Source organism: Pipistrellus hanaki, assembly GCF_964339955.1.
Source record: "Pipistrellus hanaki genome assembly, chromosome: 4".
Taxonomy (NCBI): domain Eukaryota; kingdom Metazoa; phylum Chordata; class Mammalia; order Chiroptera; family Vespertilionidae; genus Pipistrellus; species Pipistrellus hanaki.
Genome location: NC_140506.1, coordinates 21,299,219 through 21,326,500, shown reverse-complemented (window position 1 = coordinate 21,326,500; position 27,282 = coordinate 21,299,219). Strand labels below are relative to the sequence as shown.

The following is a 27,282-nucleotide window of genomic DNA, read 5'->3' as shown; positions in this document are numbered from 1 at the left end:
ATTCAGATAAAATAGATTAAAAATGGTGGCGTTTTTTTTTTTTTTTCTTTTCTTTTTTTTTCTTGTTGCAGGAGGTGATAACATATTCCAAGTGTTATCTCGATAAGGGCATAGGGCTAATTACTTGCCAAAGAAAGTAATGATCAGTGTTGTCAGAGGTCTTTAGGAAAAGCATCTCTGCTTCTGGAGACACAGTGAACCTGCACGCTTATTGCTGACTTTTGGTTTTGGATAATAATATGACAAGGCTCACTAGAAACACAATTAATCAAGACGTTCGAGAATGTGATTTAGTCGGCTAGGCAAAATTTCAGTTTGAATCTGATAAGGCACCAGAAAAATTAAAAAGGTTAATGGACACTAATGGGCTTCCTAATTATATTAGAGTGTAAAACATTGGTCTGAGTGTCACTTAAACATGCGTTATTGTGTTTCCAGTTATTAAGACCTGTAATCCGAAGCCTAAGAAGAAAACATTTTCTTGTTATTTACCTTTCCCTATAGTTCATTATGCCTGCAAGTATAACAGTGTGCTTAAGGAGAGGGAAGACACTGATGGAGGAGAAGTCAGTAAAATGAGTAACCAAAATTAATATTATTTTTAGCTTCAAAGCAAATAGGTTATTGGCTTTAATTTTTGCCACACTTCCGTATAGTACTCTGTAGTACTAGGCAAATGATGCAGGGATAAACGGTGAATAAATACAGAGGGGACACACAGGAATTCAGAGTATTAAAAATGTATTATTGTGTTCCAGAGAATAGCTAAAGAGTGCATAGGAAATTTGTATTACTTAATTTTTTTGGTGGTCTTTATAATTCTTCTCAATCTAATTACATTCATTGTTGCCATTGCTTGTATTCCTTTTCTTCAAAGCATGTATCAGGAATCATAGTTATGCATGCTTTATTTACTTATTTGCTTCCTTGTCTCTTTTCTCCCTATACTAGAAGTTCCATGAGAGCGAGACCATCCTGCTAAATGGACCATTAAACATTCAGTATCTAGAACAGTGTCTGCCACTGTTTTTTCATATATTGGTTCGTGTCTATTATTTATTTTAGATACTTTTTTGTATATCATTCATTTATATCATCTAGTTATTTAGAAGGCCCTTAATACATTTTATTGAAAGTAAGAATGAATGAATCCATAAGATTATTGAGGACCCCTAAAAGCCAACCAAAGAGATCTCAATGTAGTTAGACTTGGTGTTTTGAAAAACTAATCAGTAGATGCAGAATCCAGAGGAATGTTCATATGAGATGTGATTGCCCCCAGTTCCTTGGGCAGCAGAGAAATGTAAACGCACTCACTCATTGGCAGGGGATTTACCCAATGGCATTACCTTTTTGACAGTTATAATCCCTTCCTGGGTCTCCTGGTCAGTGATGACATCAAACATGTCCAGCCCCTCTCCCTCTGTGATGCTGTACTGAATCGCAGCATTTTCTCCCACATCGGCGTCCGTGGCTCTGATCCTGCCTATTGATGTACCCGGTGGAGAAGACTCAGGGGTGGTAAACTGGTATGTACCTATTAATCACCAGAAAAATGTAAGTCAGACACAAGCTAAGGGTACTCTGTCAGAACAGAAATGAACCCATTTTCCAACAGTTCTTTCAGACATCACCGTGGATGCAGGCTGATTTGTGCTTTTCTTAAAATAATGAATGGTGCCCTATACCTCTCCATCTTTACTTTCATGATTGTTAAGAATATTTCTTTTGTTTCATCCCTGTCTCTTTGCAAACGGAGAACACTTTTCTCGTTCTGTAAGTAGGTGTGATTGTGAGGAAGACTGAGCTGGTAGGGGCGGCTGCAGTTTGCCAAGCCTCCTGTGAATGTAACCAAGCACAAAGAGTAGAAAAGAATTTAACCTGAACTGTGGCTTTAAGCCAATTACTAGGGGTTTTTTGTTTGTTTTGTTTTTAAGAGTTCTTGCTGTCATTGCTAATAACAACTGAAGGTTAAAGTAAATTATAGCAATTTGGAGAATTTACCCTAAGCAGACATTTACTAAACATAGAACTGGTCCAGTCGCAGTTAGGCATACAGATAAATACACTGAGAAATAAAGCTCTTCTTTTTTCTTTTGACTAAATTTTTGTTTAAGTTTTGTTTATATTATTTTTTTCTATGCATAGATTTCCCCCATTCTTGAATTCATATCCCTAATTCAAAACCCATATTTCATAGAAAGACACTTTGCTTATGTTCTCATGTTGCAAAATTGGTTTAAGGAGACAATATGTGAATTTCAGTCTAGATCTGCTAGGCCAGCATGAACCAAGGGCCAAAAAAGTAAAACAAATGTATTCTCTCATCCAATACGTTTTGCCAACCATTCATGCAGATTGTTTTGGGGGAAAAAATTGGACTATGACACCACTAGAATATTGTCCTTGAATAATATTAATCCACTAAATAATGGGCTCATTGTTTGTAAGAGGATAACAGTTTTCTCTGGTGTATTCAACTTCCATTTGGGGTGCCTCCTCCCCCTTTCTCTATTCTCCCCTCTCTTGCCTCTGTACATTATTCACGAATGATCACAGGCTATCCAAGGAGAGAGGAGGATGACATAAGTTACTGTGGCATCAAAGTGCCCATCAGTCCTTTTATCCTTCTCCAGGGCATTTCCTCATGGAAAAGGGGTAGTTGGGGGTAAGTTGTTGGTAATCCTGATATTTTTACTTCAGGCCCCTGGAGGATAGTATAGGGTTCCTAAAACGCTTCTCCTACCCATTAAATCAGAAATCATTTAGCTACACTATTTTTGCATTTAGCTAATTATGATTAATTAGTGGACAAAAGCAAAGAAAATAGAATTATTTCCTATTGATCCATGTGGATCTCCATTATATAAGAAGCCTATATTAGCTGACGGGCTTTTTAAAATGCCACGATCGAGTAAGTGGGTTTTCTGTTTAATAATGGGCAGCTGTTTTTTTTTTTTTTTTTTTTTTTTTTTTCCTGGAAGACAGGATTCAGGTAATTTTCCGAGGAGACCATAGTCAGAAAGGAATTTTGTTCCTGGGAGAAAAATTATATTATAACTAGTACTCCCTGAGGTGCTCTTGGTGGAAGGGGATAATGCTCTGCTAGATACAAAGTGGGCATTTGTGAAGGCTGTTTTTTCTTCTCGTTTCTCCCTATATAATCATGAGAGTTAATGGTTTTGGAGATGACTTTCGGGATCTCAATTAACCATTATGTAGAAAAGTATTTTTGAGCACAAATGGATTAAGTGCACAGTTATTTCCACAGATGTATTTTTAGAAACAGTAAAATGATAAATCTTCCCCTTACGAGGCTTCGTGAGGATTTAAAAGAGATTACATGGCTGATTAAATTCACAAAATATAAAGTCAAATTTTTTTCCTAACAAATAGCAGCATGCTTGTATGCGTATGTTCTGAGCAAGCAAATTTATATCCGTGGTTGTCTTTTTAATAAGGAAAAATAAAACGATGATGTTGCATTTGCAATGACAGCTATATCAGAAATCGCTTGGATAGTTTCCAATTCAGGAACCTAAATGTTCACATCTCCTGAGTGTAAACGTTGTCAACTCATTCTTAATAAAAGTGTTAGTTCTTACTAAGTTCGTTAATTCTGACAATTAATAGCGACAATCAAAAATAACTATCATTCTTCAATTTAGAGTTTTACAAAAGTGCACTGAAGAAAGTCATCATTCAAATGTTCCTACTCTGAGGAAACCGGGGAGGGTTGTCATTGACGTCTGTCAGTGTGATGTTCACCGTGGTGGTCCCAGATAATCCCCCCATCTGGCCGGCCATGTCCTTGGCTTGAATCACCACTTGGTACTGCTCCTTGTTCTCTCGATCCATGTTGAACAAAGCTGTCTTGATGATACCTAGGGATATGAAATTCAGAAGTGGAAAGGAATATATTAAAAATACTTTATGGAGTCATTTATTTATGCAAACACACAGATTTTTCAGCCACAATATGCATAGCACTTTGCAGATGTCATTGTTGACATAAAAATGATTATAGTTAGCCTTTATACGAAAGGAAGTGAAAACCACATAGGGGAGAGAGGTGCATTTAAAAGAAACACCTACAGTACGAGAAGAATAAGTCGAATCGTGCAACCGTGGAGAATGTAAGTGGTATAAATATTAATTGTAAGAAGATGACACAGCAAAGTGAACTTGGCGTGTGGCCCAGAGTATACCACCGAAGTTGCTTGATATATCATATTTAGGTACATTAGGAGGCAATTGGTAAGAGAAAGCCATATACATGAACTGTCTCTTGAGTTTCACTTTACTGAATTGGCTAATTGCTCAGCAAATATACCCACCATAATGAATGTTCTCAGGATTCTCTAAATCATGAAACTATGGTTTAAAAAACCCCACAGCATCAGTTCTTTCATAATCATCATGTTGTGTGATCCAAGAGATTTTAAGATTTCCTAAAGCTGATGTGAACATTAGTTCTGCTGGCCCCAGCAGTGACCAAGATTCTCGTTAGGTGAAGTTTATCTCTGTTGTTAAGTAGTTATAAAATAAGTTGGAAGAACTTGTGAAAGTTTGCCTAATTTTTTAGGTAGGTTTCATGCTTAAATTAACAACATTCTTTCAAAGATCACTGGAGAAGGCTTTTAACTCTCTCTGGTAGCACATTCCAGTGCTAAACAGCCATGAAACTGAAAAAAAAAAAAAAAAAAAAAAAAAAGATCTTCCTTGTTTTTAACAAGAATAATACCTCAGAAAACAGGTCAGTTTCATTCCCACAGTCCTGGCTTCATTGAAAGTGGAACTGTTATTTCTGTTCTCCAAACAACAGTATTTTTATCTAAATAGCTTAGCCTTGTGTTCTTTAAGTTGAATAATTCTAATTTTTTCATCCTCGTTGTTTTTAAACTCAACATTTTCTTACTCTTTGGGCTTCTTTCCAAGTTTATTGCCCCTCTTAACCCACCGATTTCCAACTGGATGTAATAACCTAGGAGGGTTTTGATTTCTACTAAGAATAACGGAAGCTTGAAAAATGTTTCAAAGAAACTCCACTCCTATTATGACAACAAAAATAAGTGTAGAATTTACTAGACAGTATAAATGATGTTCACTAAAAAGATTCATTATAAGATAGAATGTTATTTTTCTATAGAAATTGCAGAAAAAGGAAATGTTGAAAAAAAGTATTCCATTAAGGCAATACACTTTTATTAGGGCTATCTCAGTCTGGATTGGGGAGACAATGAGGTAACAACACAGAAAGCAAAATCTCAGTGGCTTAATGCAACCCAAGTTTGTTTTCTCATGCCTTGAGCAGGCCAGCAGGTAACTCTATTCATCATAATACTCAGATTTCTGGGCTAGAGAAGCATCTTAGCATTGGCTCCCATCTGGGGTGACTGTGGCAAGTGGAAGGGTACACCAGGTCAAAAGTTCCACTTGGAAATAACTCACATCACTGCCACGTTTTATTGGCCCCCCAAAATCATATGGTTACATCTAGCTTCAGTAGAGAAATGCAGACCTACCAAATACCTAGAAAAAGAAGAATTGGAATATTTGTAAACCACCACATAACTATCAGAAGGGCTTGATCTTTTAGCTTCCTCCCAAACCGGAAGAAAAAAAAAAAAATAAAGCAATGTATAATTGCTTCAGAATATGCCATATAGTGGGTGAAAGATCCATTGTCGTATTTCTTGGTTAAAATGATCTGGGTGTTATGTTTATAAATGTATCACTGGTATTTGGCAGACAAATCTAAAAAAATTCAATCACGTGGATTGTTTTTATTAAAAAATGTGCTAGCTTAGCCGAGCATGACAAGGAAAATTACAGATTGTAAAGAAGAAGATAAGAATGGAATTCTAACCTGTTTCCGATTCAACTGAGAAATAGGGCTGCCCCTGCAGGATGCTATAGACAACTTTAGCACTGTTCCCATATGTTGGATCATCAGCATCGGTGGCAGTGACTTGGACAACAACTGTGCCTGTAATGACAGAACATGAATTGAAAAGATAGTAAAGGGCCCATTTCAGATCCCAGATAGGCACACATAAAGAGAAAGCATGCTCTTACTTTTGTCAGAATCTATCATGGCAACACAGCGGGGAACTTCAATAATATGCTACGTTAAAAATGCTTGGATCCCTCACTCTGAAGGAAAGTGATTGCCATTTATAAATACCGTAAGGATCAGATAAAGGGAAACATGGGAATGATCATGACTTTGGTTGGACCTCATCTCAATCCATTTCCAAAGGTGGGATTTGATTGGATTCTTGCTATGGTACTTCTTTTAAGTTATCCAGGCCCTAGTCAATCTGAATCTTGCATTACTTTGTCCATAGGGATTACTTTGTCCAGTCATGATTTTGCTGGAAATTCTGTCATTGGTACTCTTTCTACTGGACTAGGATGTGCTGAAGAGAAGCCTGAAAATGCAGTCGCTATTTAGTGACATTAGAGATGGCAGGCTGAGAACAAAGCTGAACAGAACAGAGAATTTAGGGAAAATAGAACTCCAGTCAAACCGTGTCTAAAGCCTACTTCATTTCTGGGCTTAAGTAATGTGACCAGTAAATACATCTGTTGTTTAAAGTAGTTTGAATTGAGTTTTCTGTTATCTGCAAATAAAAGCATCCTAAGTGAAAATCTACCTGGTAATTCTAAGAGACTGAAATGCCTTTAACTTTAAGTGAGGTAGTTTTGGGTTAAATAAAGAATTAATTAAAACAACAGAGGATACACATCTGGTATCTGTAATGCCTAAAATGATTGTAATTAAATGTACAAAGAAAACTGTGGTGTTTTAAATCAGCACTCTTATTTTAGGGAATGAGAGTCGCCTAATAACCTTTGAGGTATCCTTAACTTCCATAAAATTCCATGCAAATGTTTGTGTATATGCTTGCATGTATATTTCACTGAAGTTCCATGAATTTTTTTTATCTGATAACAAAGGGGTCTGTGACTTACAAAAAGATCCTCTGATTAAGATCATTTTGTGGCTGACTTTTGAAATTCCTGGTAGATAAATAGTAAGCACGCCACCAGGGTTCTCCTGTCTATGAACAGGGCAGGGAAGCTACATTTAGGGAATACTAGAATTTTTACATCGCTTGGGTACTATCTAACCAATGCATGTATAGAACAAATACGCTGCACTGCTAAGGTTGGCTGCTCTGGATGCAGCATGTTGGTGCATGAGATAGAACACACGCCCTTTTAATTCAATGAGGGACTTGGGGAGAATGAGAACATCATGATTTTAGAGTGAGAGCTAATAGCAGAAGTCAACAAACATGTTCTTATTTGACATCAATACAAATCTAATAGCTTTTAGAATACGACTGTCTGGACGTTTTGAGCACTTGTGAGTAGCCAGATATTTATTGTACTGGGGGCTGTGCACTTGTTTTCTCCTCTGTCTTCACCTTAGAAGTTGACATCCATTATTTATTTGTTAGAGATATGGAACTGGAGGGTGAAAGAAATCAAGTTATTTACCTAAACCACACTTATGTTAATTAGTAGAGGTAACTTCAAACTCAGGTGTGTTTAATACCAGAGTTCATTTTTACTATTCTGTTGTTGTTTCTTTATGTAATTTCTTTAAAATGCTTTTATATATCAGAATAATGACATGTTAATTTATGATAACGATGACTATAAAGATACCCATGCCTGTATGCAAATTAGAAAAAGACCTCCCTTTCTCAAAATATGTTTCTGTTTAGCCATTCACAAATATTTGTATTGCATATTTAATTCTATAGTGGCTTCAAATGAAACAGAAACAGACTCATAGATACAGAGAACAGACTGACAGCTGTCAGAAGAGAGAAGGGAAGGGGTCTAAATGAAAAAGGTGAAAGGATTATCTCACAAACTTTATAGACAGATAACAGTATGGTGATTACCAGAGGGAGGCAGAGGAAGATAAAAGGGGGATAAATGGTGATGGAAAAAGATTTGACTTGGGTCATGAGCACATAATATAATATACAGAAGATGTATTACAGAATTATACTCCTGAAACCTATATAATCTTATTACCCAATGTCACCCCAATAAAATCAATTAAAAATTAATCTCTATGTACAAAAAAGTCAATGGTACCCCTGAGAGTTGTTCAGTGACAACTTGCACATCTGGTTATGGTTGTCCTGGGTGGCATTGATGACAAGACTATTCTTTATTCATTCTTTCTGTCTTTTACCACCAAATGGAAAAATATTCTTCCTAACAAATCTATCTTTTAAAAGAATTCTAATCCTCCTATTTGCTTGGTGATAATCTGTGATTTTTTTTCAAACAAAACAAAGTGGCTTTAGTAAATGAGACGAGCAACTTCTTCATGAGAAAATTTAGATGTTTTACAAGCATTTCCTTGGTTTAAATATTTTCAAAGTCTTGGAACTTTGGATTGAAACAGCTGTGATATATGACTCAGAATTGTAGAAACATTTTTATTATGTAATTTAGCTCTTTTGAATTTGATACTGAGTGAAAATTAAAATAACTCTTACATGAGTAGTTTAATATTTGTCATTGTCTCCCATGAAGTATATTAATGTGGCTAAGAATGATGTCAGTAGGATTTTTTTTCTTAGTTGAAATTCTGTCTACCTTCTCCCAGTCTAAGCAAATTAAATGCACACATATTAACTTTAAAATTGGTAGAATTGTGCACAAAATATTAATTTACCATATTAATGTCATTTACTAATTTCCACCAATTAGTAAAGTATATCTCCCTTAGATATCCTCTGCATATTTCTATGGATTCTTTGAATCTCTTCTCCAAATATACAGTCACTTAAAGCAACAGTAATTACTCTTTAGTCTGGACTGTAAATCCAGGCTTTTGTTTTCCACTGGGGAGATTCTTACTCGGAGCCTTAATGCCAGAACGTGCATTAGAAATAGAGAAGGCTGTTGTTTTCCAGCCCAGGAAATAGAGCAGGGATTTAGGGTGGGAGAAGTAGATGAGATAGCTCTTTCTTTTTCCTACTCTCACTCTACCCTCTTCTTTAGAGGAAATGCAGTTTTCTTAAAAAGGATAATAAAGTGAGACTAGAGTAGTATTAGGAAACATGGGGTACTTACAAAAGGAACATAAGTAGACTGTTTGAAATATGGTACTTTAGAACTTAACAGCTATATTTATTCAATCAGTAAATTTCACTCATAGGATTCTTTGTTCAGTTGATGAACTGGAGGAGAAGCATTGCCTGGTTGAAATCACATCCCACTCACCCACATCAGACATTTCGGGAACTGTGGCTGTGTAGACCTCCTCGGTGAATATTGGTTCATTGTCGTTGATATCATGGATCTTGATGACAAATTCAGATTCAGGCTCCACAGGAATCCCAGTCTTTTTATTTACAGCTTGAGCTCGAAGGATGTAAGTAGGTTTTTCTTCCCTGTCTAACCTTCTGGTGGCTTGTATATCCCCTGTGTTTTCATTGATAATGAAGAGATCTCCTGCTCCATCTCCTGAAAGGATATATTTAAGTGATCCATCTCCTTTATCCTGGTCTGAATGTAACTAGTGTAGAAAAAAAATTAAAGAAAGTAAAAATCAAACGTGATTCTGAACTGTTGGTCTTTATGATTCATGCTTTCATTCAATCCTTTCTAAAGGATGCAGTTCTTTTCTTCTACTATTACTTCAGTCCCCCATAGTAAATACCATTCATTAATGAACATGTTTCCTTATAATCATAGAAATTTCCAGAACTGAAACAGAGCTTGGAGAACACTTAGTAATCCTTATTTTGAAGAAGGGAAAACCAAAAGCCAGAGTAATCACAAGACTGGCTGGAATGAAACTATTTTTACTACAGCTTTTAGATTCTATTAATATACTCTCCTCACTTTTATGTATGCAGACATGCTAAAGAAGCAATATATTATTAAGAAAAGGATTTTGGTTTTTGAATCAGAGAGACCAGATACATTCTACTTCTATATTGAATTTAGGGGAGCTAGTAAATCTCTTTGAGTCCAATATAATGGAGACTATAATCAATTTTCTACACGAAATTTATGTATTTATTTATAAATCAATGAATGAAATTCAACTCGAAGCATTTGAAAAACATCTTAAGTACCACTATGGACATTGCCTTGAAAACTGCCGACTACATCATTTACAAGATCACTGGGAATAAGAATATTTAACACTTAGATTTTAGTTTAACCTGGGAAAGGACCACTTATAAAGCAGAGCCGCCTAAAATTGCATAATCTGCCTTAGGAAATAGTGGGTTCCTGCTCATGAAGGTAATAAAGCAGTGACTCTGATATAGTTAAGTCAATGCAATGGGTTAGGGTAAAGGGTTGAATTAAATGAATGTGAGGAGACCTCTGAATTGGAAGAGGATGGTGGTAACTGGAAAGTAGCCCTTGTTACCTAATTCCAAAGATTATTTCCAGAGTTGACTTCCTGTTATTTCCCTTTTTCCCACTTCAGCAAGAGTATCTCATAGGTCTTCTAATCTAACCCTTATTTACAGAATTCCCAAAAGTGCTCTTTATTAAGAACTATTTTCAAAGCCTGTTATAAATATCAGCTGCATACAGATAAGTTAGTTTCAGTGGGAAGGCTGCTAATCTCTACCTTATTTCATTGTCATCTAACCAGGGTATGGGTCCTGTTACAACAATTATGGCAACAATAGCAACAGGTAAACCAGCTCTTTGCCCTCCTGATTCATTTTGTATGGAATGCTCACAGTAGTGTCTAAAGATAGACAAATCTAAAAATAGAATTTCAGGGTAATAAAGGGATTCTAAGAATAAGGTAATCCCACCTTTCTAAAAGTGTATCACATGGAATGTAATTTATATAAAATGCTGACTCAAAAAGGTTCTGTGGTCCAATAAGTTTGGCAAATATTTTAGAGTCTGCCTCTTTCTTGGAGTAGTACATTGTCTATTAACATATGAAAGACTGTGAATGTCCACAGTTTAAAATTGTATTTGACTTTATTTAATCTAGCTTTCCCGAGTTCTCTTATGTAAAGAAGACTTTTTGGGTGTGATCCATAGTGATATTCCCCAAAAACAGTTTTCCAAGAAGCACAGTTAGGGAAACATGAGCTAAATGAATCCATCATCGCAGAGTTAAGAAAACTGAAGTTCCCTTTTATAGTGTTTCCCAAATCACACAGCTCCCATGAAAGCACCAGAAGTATAGAATTAAAGTGCAAGAAGAGACCTTATAGAGTATTGGGTGCAACCTTCCAGTTTTTAGAGATGGGAAATTGTGTCCAATGCCACACAGCTAATGCTGGTTAATAGCAGGGTTTGAGGAAGAGAATGTTATTCATACAATTAGTGGCCTTGAAAGCAGTTTGACAGAAATAATGGAAGATAAATGCACACGGGGAGGAAATTGCTTAGAAGTGAGACAAACGCAATAAGAAATGTAAAACAAGAGCACTCCATGATTTGTGTAATGTGATATGCTAAGAAAACGTTGAAACCGTGATTACACAGAAAGAGCCACTGGGGAACATTTAAGTCTCCACCATCAAACTCTAATGACTGAAGTGAGCTCTTAAAAAGCTATTTCATTAGCTCATGAGGAACGCAACCAACATCACTGCCCATTGGGTCCTGACTCCAGGGCAGCCATGGTTAGCGTCCTGGCACAGCCCTAAGTATAGGTCTTGCTCATTCTATTTCTTCCCCAAATATAGCATCCCAGCAGTCAATTAACCTCCCTGTGCCAGGTTCCTTATTAGTAACATGAGGATGATAAGAGCTACAGGACAAGGCTGTCATGAGCATCTAATTAAAGCCTGTATATAAATACCACATTAAACACTATGTAAATGTGATAAAAGCACATATGTGTTTTATAAATGACAAAGCTCCTTCCAAATTTAAGAAATTTTTACTATTTTTAACTCTCAGTTCATCATAAGCATGTTTTTTCCCCCCTCTGGTTTTGACTTTGAGAACTTTGTTGTGAGGACTTTGAAAACCCAATTTTGCAAATACACAGTGTCTCTAAGGTGAAATCTGTTATCAACACCCAGTATTCTCCTACCAGGTGGCAATTGCCAGTTTCCCATGTGATTTATTATATTCTGCATTCCACTAGATTATAGACTCCCCTTGGCCTGTTCTCTCATCCCTCTCAATGGTAATTGTTGCACACTTAGTAGGTGAATACCACATCTGGTCACAAGATTTATTCAGGTAAAAGTAATCAGAAGCTTATTTTTAGCTGTCAGGAGAGACCATTCCGATGACTTATAGAACAAACACCCGAGACGGTTTGGAAGAGCAGCAGAGACACTAAGTAAGAGGGTGAACAGGGATTGCTCTGCCGATCCCAATTCTGATTTACCAATATTTGAAACCCAGTGGGAGAATGCACCTCTTCACTCAGGCGCATAATGATAAAACAATTTAACCTCATCTCCTCCACCTGCAGGGTGTGTGTCTGATGGGGTGCAAGGCAACAGGAACCTCAGAAGCTTTTGTGTAATTCTTTTCCCACTCCCTCCTCCCCACCTTGAACTCCCCGGGGGCCCAGCTCTTTTCTCTCTTTTTGAGGAAAAAAGGAAACATAAGACATTGGTGCTAGTGAAAGGGGTGGTGACAAGCAGACATTAGGGGTTTATTGAGCACTTAGATTTTAATTGGATTTTTTCCTTTGTGATGTCATTCATCACAGCCACTGTAAAGGCAGAAGTTAAACAACAACAAATAAAAGGTTGTAGGCTGCCAGAGGCATGTTCTTACTAATTTCAGTTGAATGTGGCTGTTTCATTAAGCTAAATCATCTGGTTCACTTTTAACGATTCACCATCAAGTAAAAATTACCCGCTCCCCTCAGAAAGGCACATCTCATCTGACGCTGGCGGGACTTTACTACATATCTGTGGCATTTGGTTTTAGTGGCATTTGGTGCTCTTGGTCTTATTCGTTTTGTGGTTGATTTATTATTATTATTTTTTAAGTGCACCACCTTGACAAATTTGGGTTGTGGATGTGGCCCCCTGGAGAGTGTCACCAAAGCAAATCTTAGTGTCCTCCATCCCCTTTCTCACTTGATTTTAGGATAACTCTATGTATTAAGAATATTTGTTCCTAATGTTGTCAGATAACTCAGCAATTATTACCAAACATTAGGCACATGGTTCAATCTGAGCAATATGAAGGAGGAATACAAGTTTACCTCAGTTCTGAAAAAATGTCTTTACTAACCAATGAACCCTCAATACAACTATGTCACTTGTATATGATGAAAAGAGCAAGGAAGTTGTAAGCACATTCAGTACACTGACCATTGTAATTACACTAGGGACTGGGACAGAAGTCACCTGTTAAGGGTGAAGAAGCTACACGATTTTACTGAACCATATTTCAAGTATCAACCTGATGCAGAAAGTAATGAATAATGTATGGAAAATGATCCATTTTATGGGAATGTTGTTCTATAATAAACATGATTTAACTGTCAACCAAGACCATTTAAAAACACTTATTGTCTTGAATAGGCAACAAATAAACAATACCTGTCTTCTACAAACTTGAAATTTAGGCTTGTAAATACTCATATGTAAAAGATACACAATAAAAGCAGAAATTAGACAGTTGAGTACTTTGATTAAGTATTATGAATAAAAATATAAATGGAAAGATGGAGAACAGCATAGAAAGAAGTTATACGTTGGACAAGGTGGAGTCAGGGATCGTGTTGGGTCTTTGATGGTTCAGGAAGAATTCTTGGAGGAGTTTAGATTTACCAATGGGAAAAAATGATTTAGCAACCAGATGAGTGCATGGCATGGTTTCAAGGTTCAGTGTGGGAGAAAGCCAGAGGATGCCTTGAGTAGGAGCCTGGGCTAATAAAAGCAATAATGTCAGCTAAAATAGAAACACTCTTTCCTTAGAGTTGCAGGATCCCATATTTTCTCACACTGCATTCAGATATGAAAGGCAAGATAAAACTTCCTTATTATTATTATTATTATTATTATTATTGTTAATCCTCACCTGAGGATATTTTCCCATTCATTTTTGGAGAGAGTGGAAGGGAGGGGGAGAGACCTAGAGAGAAAAACACAGATGTGAGAGAGACACATCAATTGTTGGCACGAGGGTGGGGTGGGGGTTGGGGGTTGAACCTGCAACTGAAGTATGTGTCCTTGACCAGAAATGAACCTATAACCCTTCAGTCCATGAGCCAATGCTCTCTCCACTGAGCCAAACCCGCTAGGGCCTTATTTTTTTAATAGCTTATCCCTCAAGCTCTAATCCTATTGAATATTAGGAACTCTATACATATTAGGTTGAATATTGAGTCAATAATTTAGTGCAATTCAATAAAGTCTGCCTGATTCAATAGTAGTCTCTTTCAATAACTTTTAAAAATAAATTTGTCTTTCTGGCTTCAGCTTTCTTCCCCTGTCCTTGATCTAGTTCAAGATGACATCTGGGTGTTTGAAAAAGGGAGAGCCACATGGCCTGAACCGGAGGGAAATTTGGGGCTTTTGCACTGTCCTCTGGCATGCTAGTCTCTCATTCATTACTTTCCAGAGTGGTGTCTGTGGTTCTGGCAGGTGGAATTGTCACCTCAGCTCCTTAAGGTCCCAGGTGACCTGCTCTATTCTCTTCTCCATAGGCCCTGATGTCTGGCTGTGACTCCATCATTGTCCTTGGTTGTAGCTAAGGAGTTGCTTTGTCCTTGGTAGGGACCATCTATAGGATCATCCACCTTTTTCTTGCCCTGGAGAAGCTTTGGACGGCTCTTAGGAGCTAAAATGAGCTTCTTCCTCACTACATGATTTCCCCAAAGGGAAAAGGAAAAAACGACCTGTACCCATAAACTTGCCCCTGCTCCCTGGCCCCCTTCACGGACGTCAGAGATATTGTCTCAGGGCAGTAAAATGACTTCAAATACACACAGGGCTGCGTGTGTGCACGTATTTAGCAGCCAAACATGTGAAATGCCTCCCTTGGCTGCAGGAGTACCCCACCACATGAGTTTTGGTGACGAGAAGAGCTGATTCTCACTATAAAGTCTGAGAGGAAAGCTGGGATGGAAGCGTGGCCTGCAGCCTTGATCTGGCACCAATAATTTTTGGTGATGACACTTATACATGACTAGAGGCCGGTGCACGAAATTAGTATGCAGGAAGAGAGGTCCCTCAGCCTGACCTGCACTCTCTCTAATCCGGGAGCCCTCAGAGGATGTCCTACTGATGGCTGAGACCTGCTCCCTGTGGGCCTAAGCCGCAGTCTGGCCTCCCTTTGCAGGAAGCAACTGGGCTGATCAGGGGAAGGTGCCACCCCCATCACCCTACTGCTGCTGCCACTGCCAGCTGCCACAGCTGCCACTGCTGCCACTGCTGGCCGCTGCAGCCACCAAGGTGTTTTCATCAACACAAACTCCAGTCTCTTCACCATGAAAAAATGACAACTTTCTTTACGTAGGCATTTTAAGATGTCTTTTTATAGGATATAACATTTCTTTCTTTCTTTCTTTCTTTCTTTCTTTCTTTCTTTCTTTCTTTCTTTCTTTCTTTCTTCATTGATTTTTAGAGAGTGTGGAAGAGAGAGGGAAAGACAAAGAGAAACAACCCTTGTGGTCAGTGTGTGTCATAGCTACCAGTTGGATTGTCTTCCCCCTGCTGATCATTGCTCTCATAGCTTACTGGTCAGATGGTCAGATGGTCACTTAGGCTTTTATATTACAGATCATTTGGGAATTGGTTTGGCTGGGATTTGGGAAAATAGTAATAGCAGGCATTTATTAAGTCCATACTATAGAAAATGTGCTGAATTTGTTATATAGATTATACTAGAGACCTGGTGCACAAAATTCATGCATGGGGGCAGGTTCTCTCAGCCCAGCCTGCACCCTCTCCAATCTGGGACTCCTTGGGGGGCCCGTCGGGGAATATCTGACTGCGGGTTTAGGCCCATGCAACCTGCTGCTCAGTTGTTTGGTCACCCTTCACTAACCAAACGACTCCTAACTGCTCACCTCTTTGTAGAGGTACCTGACCTATATATCAGCATCCTTGATCCTTACCCACTAGATACCTATAGCAGCTTTCAAGTTGTGTCAATCCAAAACATTTCCATATATTGCCAAATGTCCTTCAAGGGAACAAAATTGCTTCCACTGAGATCCATTGGTGGAATTCTCTATCTACTATCATCTATCTATCTATCTATCTATCTATCTATCTATCATCTATCTATCTATCATCAGTTTTCTCTCCTCCCATATTTTTTCTCATTATAACTTAAAAAATTCATTCAAATTATATCACAAAGGGTTCTACATTTATAGAGATAACTCATGACCCCACTCAATTCCATCTTTTATCTTTTGTTATATTTAATAGACACTAAAAAAGACCTTGTGTTATGTGGAGGAGAATTTTTGAAAGAGTTATAAAAGTGAAAAAAATTTCAATCTAAACTCAAGAAAAATTTATTCATATCCTTGACATTTATCTTTTACACTCAATACTTTGAATTTAATGTCCAAAGTACCAAAATAACTAGTAAGTGAACAAAACTTTAGGTTGTGGTGGATGTAGTAGTCAGAATAATGGCTCTTCCAAAGAGGTTCCTGTACTAATTCCCAGAAACAGGGACTATGTTTCCTTAAAGGCAAAAAGGATTTATAGGTGTGATTAGGATAAAGATTTTCAGAAGGAGATTATCCTGGATAATCCTGACTGGACCCGGCATAATCGCCAGCGTCCTAATGAGGGAAGATAGGGAGTCAGAGAAGGAAATGTGCAATGAAGCAGAGAGATTGATTTGAAGATGCTACAGTGCCAACTTTGAACATGGAGGAGGAGCCCACGAACCAAGGAATGCAGGCTCAAAAAGGCAAGGAGAGGACTTCTCCTAGTGTCTCTAGAAGGACACTTTGCAGACATCTTGGTTTTAGCCCAGTGAAACCCATTTTAGACTTTTGACTTCTAGAATTGCAAGATCATAGATTTGTACTGTTCTAATTCACTACATTTTTGTAACTTGTTAACAGCAGAAATAGAAAACTATACAGTTGTTTCTTATCTCTGGGATTCAAGGTGAACTGAAACTGTGTTGTTTCAGTTCAAGAATCCCAGTGAAGAGGGAGAAAACTACTAGGTGTACTGGTTAATAATGTGGATTTTTTTTTCAATTGATGGAGTTACACATATATTGATATACAGTATATGCAATTTGATATTTATGCTACTTGTTGTATTGACAACAAGCTTCAAAATGTAATATGTAAAATTTTCTTTTTCTTTTTTTTTTTAAATATATTTTATTGATTTTATACAGAGAGGAAGGGAGAGAGATAGAGAGTTAGAAACATCGATGAGAGAGTCATCGATCAGCTGCCTCTTGCACACCCCCTACTGGGGATATGCCCGCAACCAAGGTACATGCCCTTGACCAGAATCGAACCCGGGACCCTTCAGTCCCTAAGCCGACGCTCTATCCATTGAGCCAAACCGGTCCCGGCTGTAAAATTTTCTGAAGGTATTAACACCATAGATACTTTTACACTTAAAAATGTCAAATTTCCTGCAAAAAAAAAAAGCACTTGCTGGAAGTTATAATTCATTACTTTATTTTGAAGAAAAATGCTGCTGAATACTTTGGGAAGCTTATGGTGAACATGCTCCATCTCAAGATCCTTGTGAATACTGTTTTAAACACTTAAAAAGTGATGATTTTGATGTGAAAGACAAAAACACCCAGGTCAACCAAACAAATTTGAAGACCAACAATTACAAGCATTATTGGGTGAAGATGCATGTAAAACTCAAAAACAACTTGCAGAAAGATTAAATGTTGCTCAGCAAATAATTTCTGATCATTTACAAGCAATGGGAAAGATTTTAAAGGAAGGAAAATGGGTGCCACATCAACTGAACAAAAGACAAATAAAAAATCAAAGAGTCATCAGCAAAATGTTGCTTCAATGGCACAAAAGTATTTTTTTACATCAAATTGTGATGTGATGAAAAGTGGATTTTGAGAATCCCAAACACACAAAATCATGGGTTGATCCAGGTCAACCATCAACTTTGACTGCAAGGCCAAATTACTTTGGAAAGAAGACAATGCTCTGTGTTTGGTGGGAACAGGAAGGTGTGGTGTATTATGAGCTTCTAAAACCAGGTGAAATTGTTAATACTGATCACTACCGACAACAAATAATCAATTTGAACTACACTTTGATCATGAAACGACCAGAATGCTCCAGAAGACAGGGCAAAGTAATTTTGCTTCATGATGACGCATCATCACACACTTCAAAACCAGTTAAAAACACGTTAAAAGATCTTGCCTGAGAAGTATTAACCCATCCGCCATATTCACCAGACCTTGCTCCTTCAGATTACTACTTGTTCCTATCGATGGCACACACACTTTCTGAGCAGCATTTGAAAATATACGAAGAAGAGGAAAATTGAGTCTCTGAATGGTTTGCCTCAAAACAAGAAAAGTTCTATTGGGACGGTATCCAAAAATTACCTGAGAGGTGGGAAAATGTGTAGCTAGGGATGGACATTACTTTGAATAAAGCACTATTATTTATTTATTTATTTAAAAATATATTTTATTGATTTTTTACAGAGAGGAAGAGAGAGGGATAGAGAGTTAGAAACCTCGATGAGAGAGAATCATCGATCAGCTGCCTCTTGCACTCCCCCACTGGGGATGTGCCCCAAACCAAGGTACGTGCCCTTGACCGGAATCGAACCTGGGACCCTTCAGTCCGCAGGCTGATACTCTATCCACTGAGCCAAACCGGTTTCGGCTGAATAAAGCACTTTTGATTTTTCTCTTGAAATGATCATGTTTTCTTTTATTACAAAATCTGCTATTATTAACCGGTACACCTAGTAGCCTTTGATGAAACTTACTATGTGTCTGGTACTGCTTAAGCGCCTTGTGTGATATATCAATGAAGTCTCATAACAACTCCAGGAGATAAGCATTACTTATTACTTTCTCCTTTCTTTTTTTCTTTTTTTTTTTTCTTCAGAGAACCTGAGGTCAGGGAGGTTAAGTAATTGGCCGAAAGTTAAGGGCAGAGCCAGGAAGGATACCAAGATCTGCTTGACTCCAAAGTCTATATTTGAGCACATATTGCCAAACAACACTTCCTAGGATGATTACAAAAGTTTCCCTATACATTGTATTTATTATATCAGGCCCCAGGCTAAGTTATTTGTAAATTCTATTGGCACAAATGATACAGACTGTAATAGAGGTTATTGTTCATTTTGGGTTTATCAATTAAACAAATGCCTTTTGATTTATTCACTGCATGAGTTTATTTCCCCCAAAAGGCATTGTTTACTCCTGTCTTGTGCTTGGCTCTGGATTGTCCAAGGTTTTCGGCAGATTAAGACATTAGTCTCAACTCTTGCTTAGTCTAACATTTTCATTTTCAAAATGCCAGTGGTAAATCAAGTTGAGAGCCAGATACCCAGTCAAAAATTGATTTACCAACGCATTGTAACTCACAGTTTTAATCCTGCTTTTTTGCCTCATACTGTAATCTTTTCAGCAATTGACAAAGCTAAGGATACACACACACACACACACACACACACACACACACACTTCCCCTCTCTCTTTCTCTCCCTCTCTCTGAAAGGGTTAGCTAGCTAGCTTAATTAAGCAGGTTTAGGTGAGGAATTAAAAGGGACCTATGGGGGAAGGAATACATAATGGAGACTTGAAGATGCCAGGGTGTTTATGTTTATCTTATTTGTACAGAGAGTAGAGAAATGGAATAGGCAAATATATATTTGGCCTGTGCAATTAAAGCCATAAACCAAAAAGCATCTCGGGCCTGAGCCATTAAAGTGACCATAAGTTAGGCCAAAGTAGCCCTGACCTGAGTAGCTGGGAGGGCCATAAGATAAGGCTATCTCTGTCAACACAGCTGGGAGAGCTATAAGATCAATCAACAGTGACTTCAACTGACACAATAAGGGGGAGAGATGGTGGGGAACCCCACATGGGCTTTGAGCTTTGAAAACTAACTCTATGTAGCACAATGACCTAAAAGAAGGTGCCAGGTTCAGACAAAGAACTGCAGTCTATGTCGTGCCTCAAGACAAAGAGAACAGTGGTCACCCTTCTCAGCGGCCCCTCTGTCCATCCAGGAGGGACAGAGTCTCAAGCTTAGGATTCAGAATTAGGTTTTAGAGGTAGTGTCTGCTTGCAATAAAGTTTCTGTACTTTTCACCTATCACCTTTCATCCGTGGCTTCATTCTCCAAAACCATCGAGGCAAGAACCCGGGAATTCTGGGCAATCCAGTTCAATTTTTGCAGTTCATCTCTCTCTATCTCTGACACTACACTTGGAAGAACATATTTATAGATAAATGCAGACATTTAAGACACAGGAAATCAAGCAGCAGAAATGAAAAGAAAATTATGTTTCTCACTAGCTAATGGACTTTTCCTCAAATATGTTTTTCTTCAAAGGTAAAAATCATATTAGATATAATAATCGTATGCTGACTCTTACTTGGGATTTAAAAAGTGAAAGCCATATCTTCATAAAACACGTAGTTTACTTGAGGGAGAGACTATTTTTTTATTCTAATTCAAAGCTCTCAAGCATCCTGTATGTGCTCAGGAAATGATGATTAAATTGAATTCTGTAACCTACTCGCACTAGTACAGTCAAGGAAATAATGGTGAGCATTTCTAGGAGAGAAGATTATGAATTCATTTATTAGATTTTCTTGCTTGGGAACTAGCATATAAATTCTTAAATGATTTGAACAACTCTTTCTCTCTCTCTTTTTCTTTCTTTAAGGGAGCTCCCTGTGAAATAATCAGTGTAGAGAAATGTGTATGGGCCCAACAGCTACTCTGGGTAAGTGTTCTCACAGTGATGTTAGAGTCACGAACTTGAGCGCTCAACTCCTAAGCATGTGTGCTATTATTTTATGTGCCCACCACGTCTGAAATGCTCTCTGCTATATTAATATCTTAATAATGTGGTTTTAGGGAAGAGTAGCCAATGTAACCATATCAGAAAAGCTGGATTCTTGCTTCCTCAAGTGGAGGCATGCTCCCTCTTACAAGTGAGAGAGACACCCTAAACTGTAGGGCCTGACAAAATGTGGGATAACATCATCACCGCTCCTTATCTCATGACCAGTTGTCTGCTGTGAAACTGCTGAAAAGGATCCGTGCTGCCTCGACCTGCTAGGGGGTGACTTCCCTTGTGTCCTGTTTCCTGTTCTGTCCCTGCTTAGAAGTCGCTTGATGGTTTGCTTCACACTAAGATTCCTACTGCCTCGTTATCTGTGTAAAACTTAAGTCAGTGATGTGTAGATTGGTGAAAAGGAGATAAAACGGAAAAAAGTACTGCCACTCAACTTTGCCCAAGTCACCTAATTTCCTTGCTTTAATTTTAAAACTGCATTTCTCTTTAAGAGGCCAGTGGATTGGTAATCACCAAGGTCATAGCTTGAACACAGGGTAAATAACCTCCCCCTTTTATTCTTTTTACATAATACACATAGGTGGGAGGATGGCTAGAACATTCAAGATACAAATAGGATCAGAAAATAATTTCTTATAATTCATTCTGTCTTGCTTTATGTTTTTTTAATTTTTAAAAAACATTTTATTTGGAAATAATCTCAAACTTTAAAGAAGATACAAAAAAAAAAAAAAAAAAAGAAAGAAAGAAAGAAAGAAAAAAAGCAAAAAAAAAAAAAAAAAAAAAAAAAGCTTTACTTGATTTCTCAAAGGGAAGCTCTCTTTCTGGAGGGTATTTGGGGATGGGGTGGGTGTAGCCCCAGGCTATAGATTAAGGAAGGCAATGAGCCAGATTCTTTGCTTTCCAATTAATGAAAGGAAAACACTAAAAGCACATACAGTTTTACATGTCTGTATTTTAAAGCAAATTTTCTTTGCATCTCCTCTTTTATGTTTCTCTTCTGAATTGTACTTAACATAAATAGTAGAAAGAATTAAGATGAGATTATTCTCCAGAGATGATGATTTTTCCTGTGAGAACTAAAAATATGTTGATTAGAAGAATATATAGTTGGTAAAAAAAGAATAGTCATTATATAGAATTTTTCTCTCCCTGTATTATCACACTTGTCTTGATCGTTGAATTTATTATGAATCATTGCAATCAACGTTCTCAGGTCTTAAATGGTTTCTCTTTTACTGAGCACTCTGTACTTTCTTAGGAATTTTAAGAGAAAGAAACTTGCTTTCTATTGGTTAACTCTGGCTTTTTTCTCATTTTGTTTCAAACTTTCTTCTACTGAAACCCTAAATAATGTTTGGTTTTCATTTGTAAAAGTCTTAAAGGAGCCAACTTTTATGATATGATACTATTTGCTATGTATTTCCTTTTTATCTTCCTTGTTAGTTCATGCACATACAGCTGTGTTGTCTTTAGTTTCTCTGGTTTGCACTAAGGAAGCTTGAGTTTTCTCCAATTGCATCATAAATTTTTGTGTCACTTTGATGGGGAAATTTCAGAGGTAGTTTCCATGGAAAGACTTTCATAATAAATTTGGTTTTATATGTTTACAGTTTATATTTTCTTGGACTTTAAAGACTAGATTTTCAGTTGTCAATTCAATGACACAAAGCACCATCAATGATACCCATATCAAACCATTCACGCCAATAAAGTGGGAGGCAGTTTTCAGACAGTACAGCAGATTTTCATCTTTTGTGGTCATTGCAGCTTAATCAAGGAATACTTGACTGTTTCCAGCGTGCAAAATCTGTGCCAGACACCTTGGAGGATACAGAGATGAGCAAGATGTGTTGTATAGGTCTTTGCAGAGTTTACACAGATATAACTATTTAAGGTATGAATTCAAATCTAAAGTGCTAATCAAAAGAGCAGTGCTGGGATTCAATATAAGACACCACTCAATTACTGAAGGTCAAAATTCAGTCTTAAACAAGGAATTCATTATTTTGCTCTAAAACATGAAGCATTCAGGGTAATTAAACAAGTAAATCAAGAGTAGTTTCCCCCCCAATAAAACTTTGATTCATTAATATAAGGAGATTATAATATTATTCCAACTTAATTATGATAACTCCAACTTGAAATATTAGTATGCCTGAAGTACTATAGTCATTTTTTGAATTACTGGGACACTTAGCATTTCACAGTAATTTAAAAAAATATAAACTCCAAATTGTGGTGCAAACTGATGCTTTAAAATGAAATAAATGATAAATAGCCTTAATAGGAAGATGAACAAAAGTTACTAAGATTGAACACAAATGCACACTAACCTGATTATAGTGTGAGAATTATTTTTTGTTTGGTGGGGATAATAAAGAAAACTTTGTATTTTTTATGTATGCTTAACCTTCAGAATTGTGGTTGATTAATCAACCATATTTTCAGATGCCTTAGCTGCTTTGACACCATTTTCTGACCCATGATGCTTGGCTTCCCTGAAGGAGGCAGAACGTTAGTGGGATGTTCTGGGAACCTTTGGTTCTTCCTTCCCTTCACCTTTTCTTTCTTTGAAGGGACATTTGGCAGCAGGGAGCCTTCCTGCCTGGTATTGGTCTTCCCTTAGTTTCCTGTGGTACACCAGACCCATTCTAAGCCCTTTCTGTGTATTAACTTATTTAAGCCTCACCTCAATGACTTTATTACCCCCTCATTTAACAGTTAAAGAAATCGAGGGCAGTGAGGGGTTAAATAACTTGCTCAACATACCTAGATAGTCAGTGTAGCTGTGGCTCAAACATGGGCAGGCTGCCTCTGCTATTAACTTTGCACTCTGGTGAGTAATTGTTGAATGAATGAAAAGCATTTTCTTTCCAAATCTATTTGAAAATGCCATAGCTGAGATAACTTCTTCAATTGCCTTCTTAACTCCAATCTCTGTTCCCTCTAGTCAGCATTAAATCCCACATCCAGAGTGATATTTCAAGCTTTTTGTTATGCTTTTATTACTGCCCGCAGGTCTGCTGAAATACACCAATGCACCTAAAATATTTATTCATATATTTCACACATGTATACATTTTAATCTTTTAAAGTGCCTCTCTTTTCTTGTGTACATGCAATCTCTGTGAATAGAAAACTGGAAGAAACTTTAAATATTTTTCCAGTGAAATATTTTGGCATATTGCTTTTCTTCTTCTTGCAGGTTGCATAATTTCAAATTTGATGCCTCACATTACCTTTGAGAATACGTGTTACTTTTACTTATTTATCAATAGTGGCAATAAGAGAAAGAAAATCTCTTATTCTCTTCTGGGGATTTCTGTACTTTCCTTCAGCCCCTTCTTCAATTCCTGAGGGAAAGCTAGGTTTGGAAAGAATACAGACTATACTTAGCATGCTCATTAGGATTATAGTGCATTGCCATCTTAATAACTGACTGCGTGAAGGCTTATAGGAAGGTGGAGTTGCTACCAGCAGCCTACATCTACACAAAAAGAGATGCCTTCTTAAGTTTCCAATGACACATTAAGATCTAAACATATTCCCTAAATTTGATGAAGGTTATAAAAGGCAGAACCCCTATCAAAAACCTGTTTATTTTTGGTAAAAAAAAAAAAAAGAACATTAGGAAGATATATTTAATTTTGACTAGCTAAGTACTGCCCTCTAATAGTTACATTTATAATTCTGGTTACAATATATGCTTGTTATATTTAAAATAATGTTCTAATGCTGTCATTCATATCAATGGAAATGAAAAAGATTGTGATTTAAGAACCTATTGACTGTTACACACATATGTTAGGAATTTTTAATCTATATTTTTTGAAATAATATTCAGTCAAAATTATAATTAGGGATTTTGATTTTAAAAGAAATATAAACTAGATGTGAGTACTCTGAATATTTGCTATGGCGGATCCATAATAAGATAAAAAAAGGAAGAACTCTGGTGCAAATCAAGAATTACATGGTTCAATAATAGTACAAACAAGTTAAGGCAATCAGTGAAGAACTACTTAACAATGTCCATGGGCTAGATTCTGGGGGATTTGTTATAATGAGCATGTAGAGTCTCCATAACCTTCCAACAACCTCTGGCTCTGTCTGACTTGTAGAGCATGGAAATAAAATAGCTCAGTGGGGACAAAAGGAATCTAAATCATTAACTCTCTTTTATTCACCTTCATCACTTTATTTTGTTGAACAAATTGAATTATAAGCAGAAGGATATAGGGTTCCACAGGCATAATGACTTGGAAGTTGGAGGATTCTGGACTGAGTCATTGTTGGCTTTCTGTACTTCACTCTGTGTGACCTAGGAAGCTGAAAGTTGCCTTTGGGTTTGTGACCAAGGTCAGACATTCTAACTGTTTTGCTCTCTACATGAGCAACTGTGCAGAGAGGGGAGTTCGAGACTTGGGGAATTGCTATTCAATGGTACATTTTCTTAGCATCAAATAACAAACTGAAGCTTTCGTCATCAAGGAATTGAAATTAGTTAGTTGGTAGCAGAAATAAAACAAGGGTTACTACCAATATTAGCAGTTGGGAAGTTACTTCTTGAGACATTTTAAAAAAGGACATCCAACAAGCAAGTGAATGCATGTTCTCTAAAATATACCATTAGTTGAAATATAAAAGTGTTAAATGGCTGAGCATTAAATTTAAATGATGAAGAAGAAAGATGTGCTCAAGGCACTTGTCCTGACTGAGGGAGAAACGATTATTGCAGGTCATTGAAGGTTAGAGAAGGTTATCAAGAGAAATTAAAAAAAAAAAAGACACTTTTCATCACAATGACCTAAATGACCAATAAGTACATACCTAATTTTAAAATCCTCACATGTAGCTATTTTGCATATCACTGATGTGTTCTGGAAATTAAAATCAAGCAAAAATAAAAGGAAGGCACAAAATATTCATGCAAACATATTTGTGTAGCTCTTTAAAAGCAGTCTTTAAAAAAAATTCTCTCCTCATGGCTGTCACACAGCAGGTTCTCAATAGGTATTTGTGATATTGAATTGAATTCTACCACTGAACGCCAAAGTATGTTGTGTGTCTGTTTTTTTCATTTGTGCCTTGCCCTGGCTCTGTGGAGCAGTGGTGTGTGTGAGGGTGGAGATAACTGAATAGACAGAGGCCAACTGCCACGTTCTGGCAGTGTGAGACTTTGGGCTAAAATACCTGACTGCTCTGAGCCTTAGTTTACTCATCTATAAAACAGGGATATAACTAACATGTGGGCATTAAGGTTGCTGCGAGGGTCCAACGAGGTAATACACCTGAAGCTCTTGGCAGAGTGTCTGGAACAAAGCAATGTGCAGTAAATGTTACTGTGATGATGCTTTCACCCGACACTGCTGTTTGAAGTGACAGCGGGTTAAATGAGTCTCTGAATCACCCATCAAATTAGCACCAGGAGGTTTCTATTCTTATATTTATGCTCTTTTCAGAAAAATATAATAAAGCATTATTTCAATGACAGCATTTTTAAATAGTCTTTCAGGATATATATATATATATATATATATATATATATATATATATATATATATAATATGTTGCTTTATGTTGACTGATTTTGGATTGTGTAATTATAGGAACAAATAATTATTCATTCCTAATTTTAAAGGTGTATTTGGCTGGCAACTTTTATTTTTATGGGCCATTAAAACATTACTGTCCAATCATCCTAAGAATATTGGCTTTGGTGAACTGGGTAAATACTAATTTTAAAGACTCAAGGGAAAGGCTTATTAGGAAAACATGTACATCAGAGTTTTAAATAAAAGCCACATCTTCCTGATATTTTAAAAAGCACAGTTATCAGTTTTTGGGAAAACTCTGCCAAAGAAAACCATCACCAACTTCCAAAAATCTAGCATCAGAAAACATCTGTGAAAATATACAGTTTACCAAAGTCCATAAAAAAATCTCCTGGTACGTTACCAAAAAATAGAAGCATCTCGAATGCTTCTAATGGAGATTAGTTTTAGGTACACATTGTGTGGAAGAAGAGGACAAAGAACATTGTGAAGGATCAAGTGGAGGAGACAAGGAAATTAAGCTTTGCTGGGGTCTGTTTAATGACGATATTAGAATCTTTTGCCTCATATTGTGCACAGTTCTGAGGTTTCAAATATATCTATGTCTTAATGCTTGTGCCTTGAACATCTAATCCATATCTGCCTCTGTTCTTTCTTTTTCTTTCTTTTTTTTTTTTTTCCCCAGAGAGGAAGAGAGAGGGATAGAGAGTTAGAAACATCGATGAGAGAGAATCATCATCGATCAGCTGCCT

The 27,282-nt window shown here is 37.0% G+C and overlaps 1 protein-coding gene across 2 annotated transcripts in view; it reads right to left on the bottom strand.

The window, feature by feature from the left end:
- Positions 1–27,282, bottom strand: part of CDH6 (cadherin 6) — a gene marked incomplete at its 5' end in the record, with an annotated part of 136,513 nt that overhangs the window by 22,785 nt on the left and 86,446 nt on the right. For both annotated transcript variants that reach the window (XM_084882594.1, XM_084882593.1), the window contains 4 exons: positions 1,350–1,537; positions 3,717–3,884; positions 5,870–5,989; positions 9,262–9,556. In XM_084882594.1, coding sequence (XP_084738720.1) covers positions 1,350–1,537; positions 3,717–3,884; positions 5,870–5,989; positions 9,262–9,556 — 771 coding nt within the window. The remainder of the gene's footprint in view (positions 1–1,349; positions 1,538–3,716; positions 3,885–5,869; positions 5,990–9,261; positions 9,557–27,282) is intronic.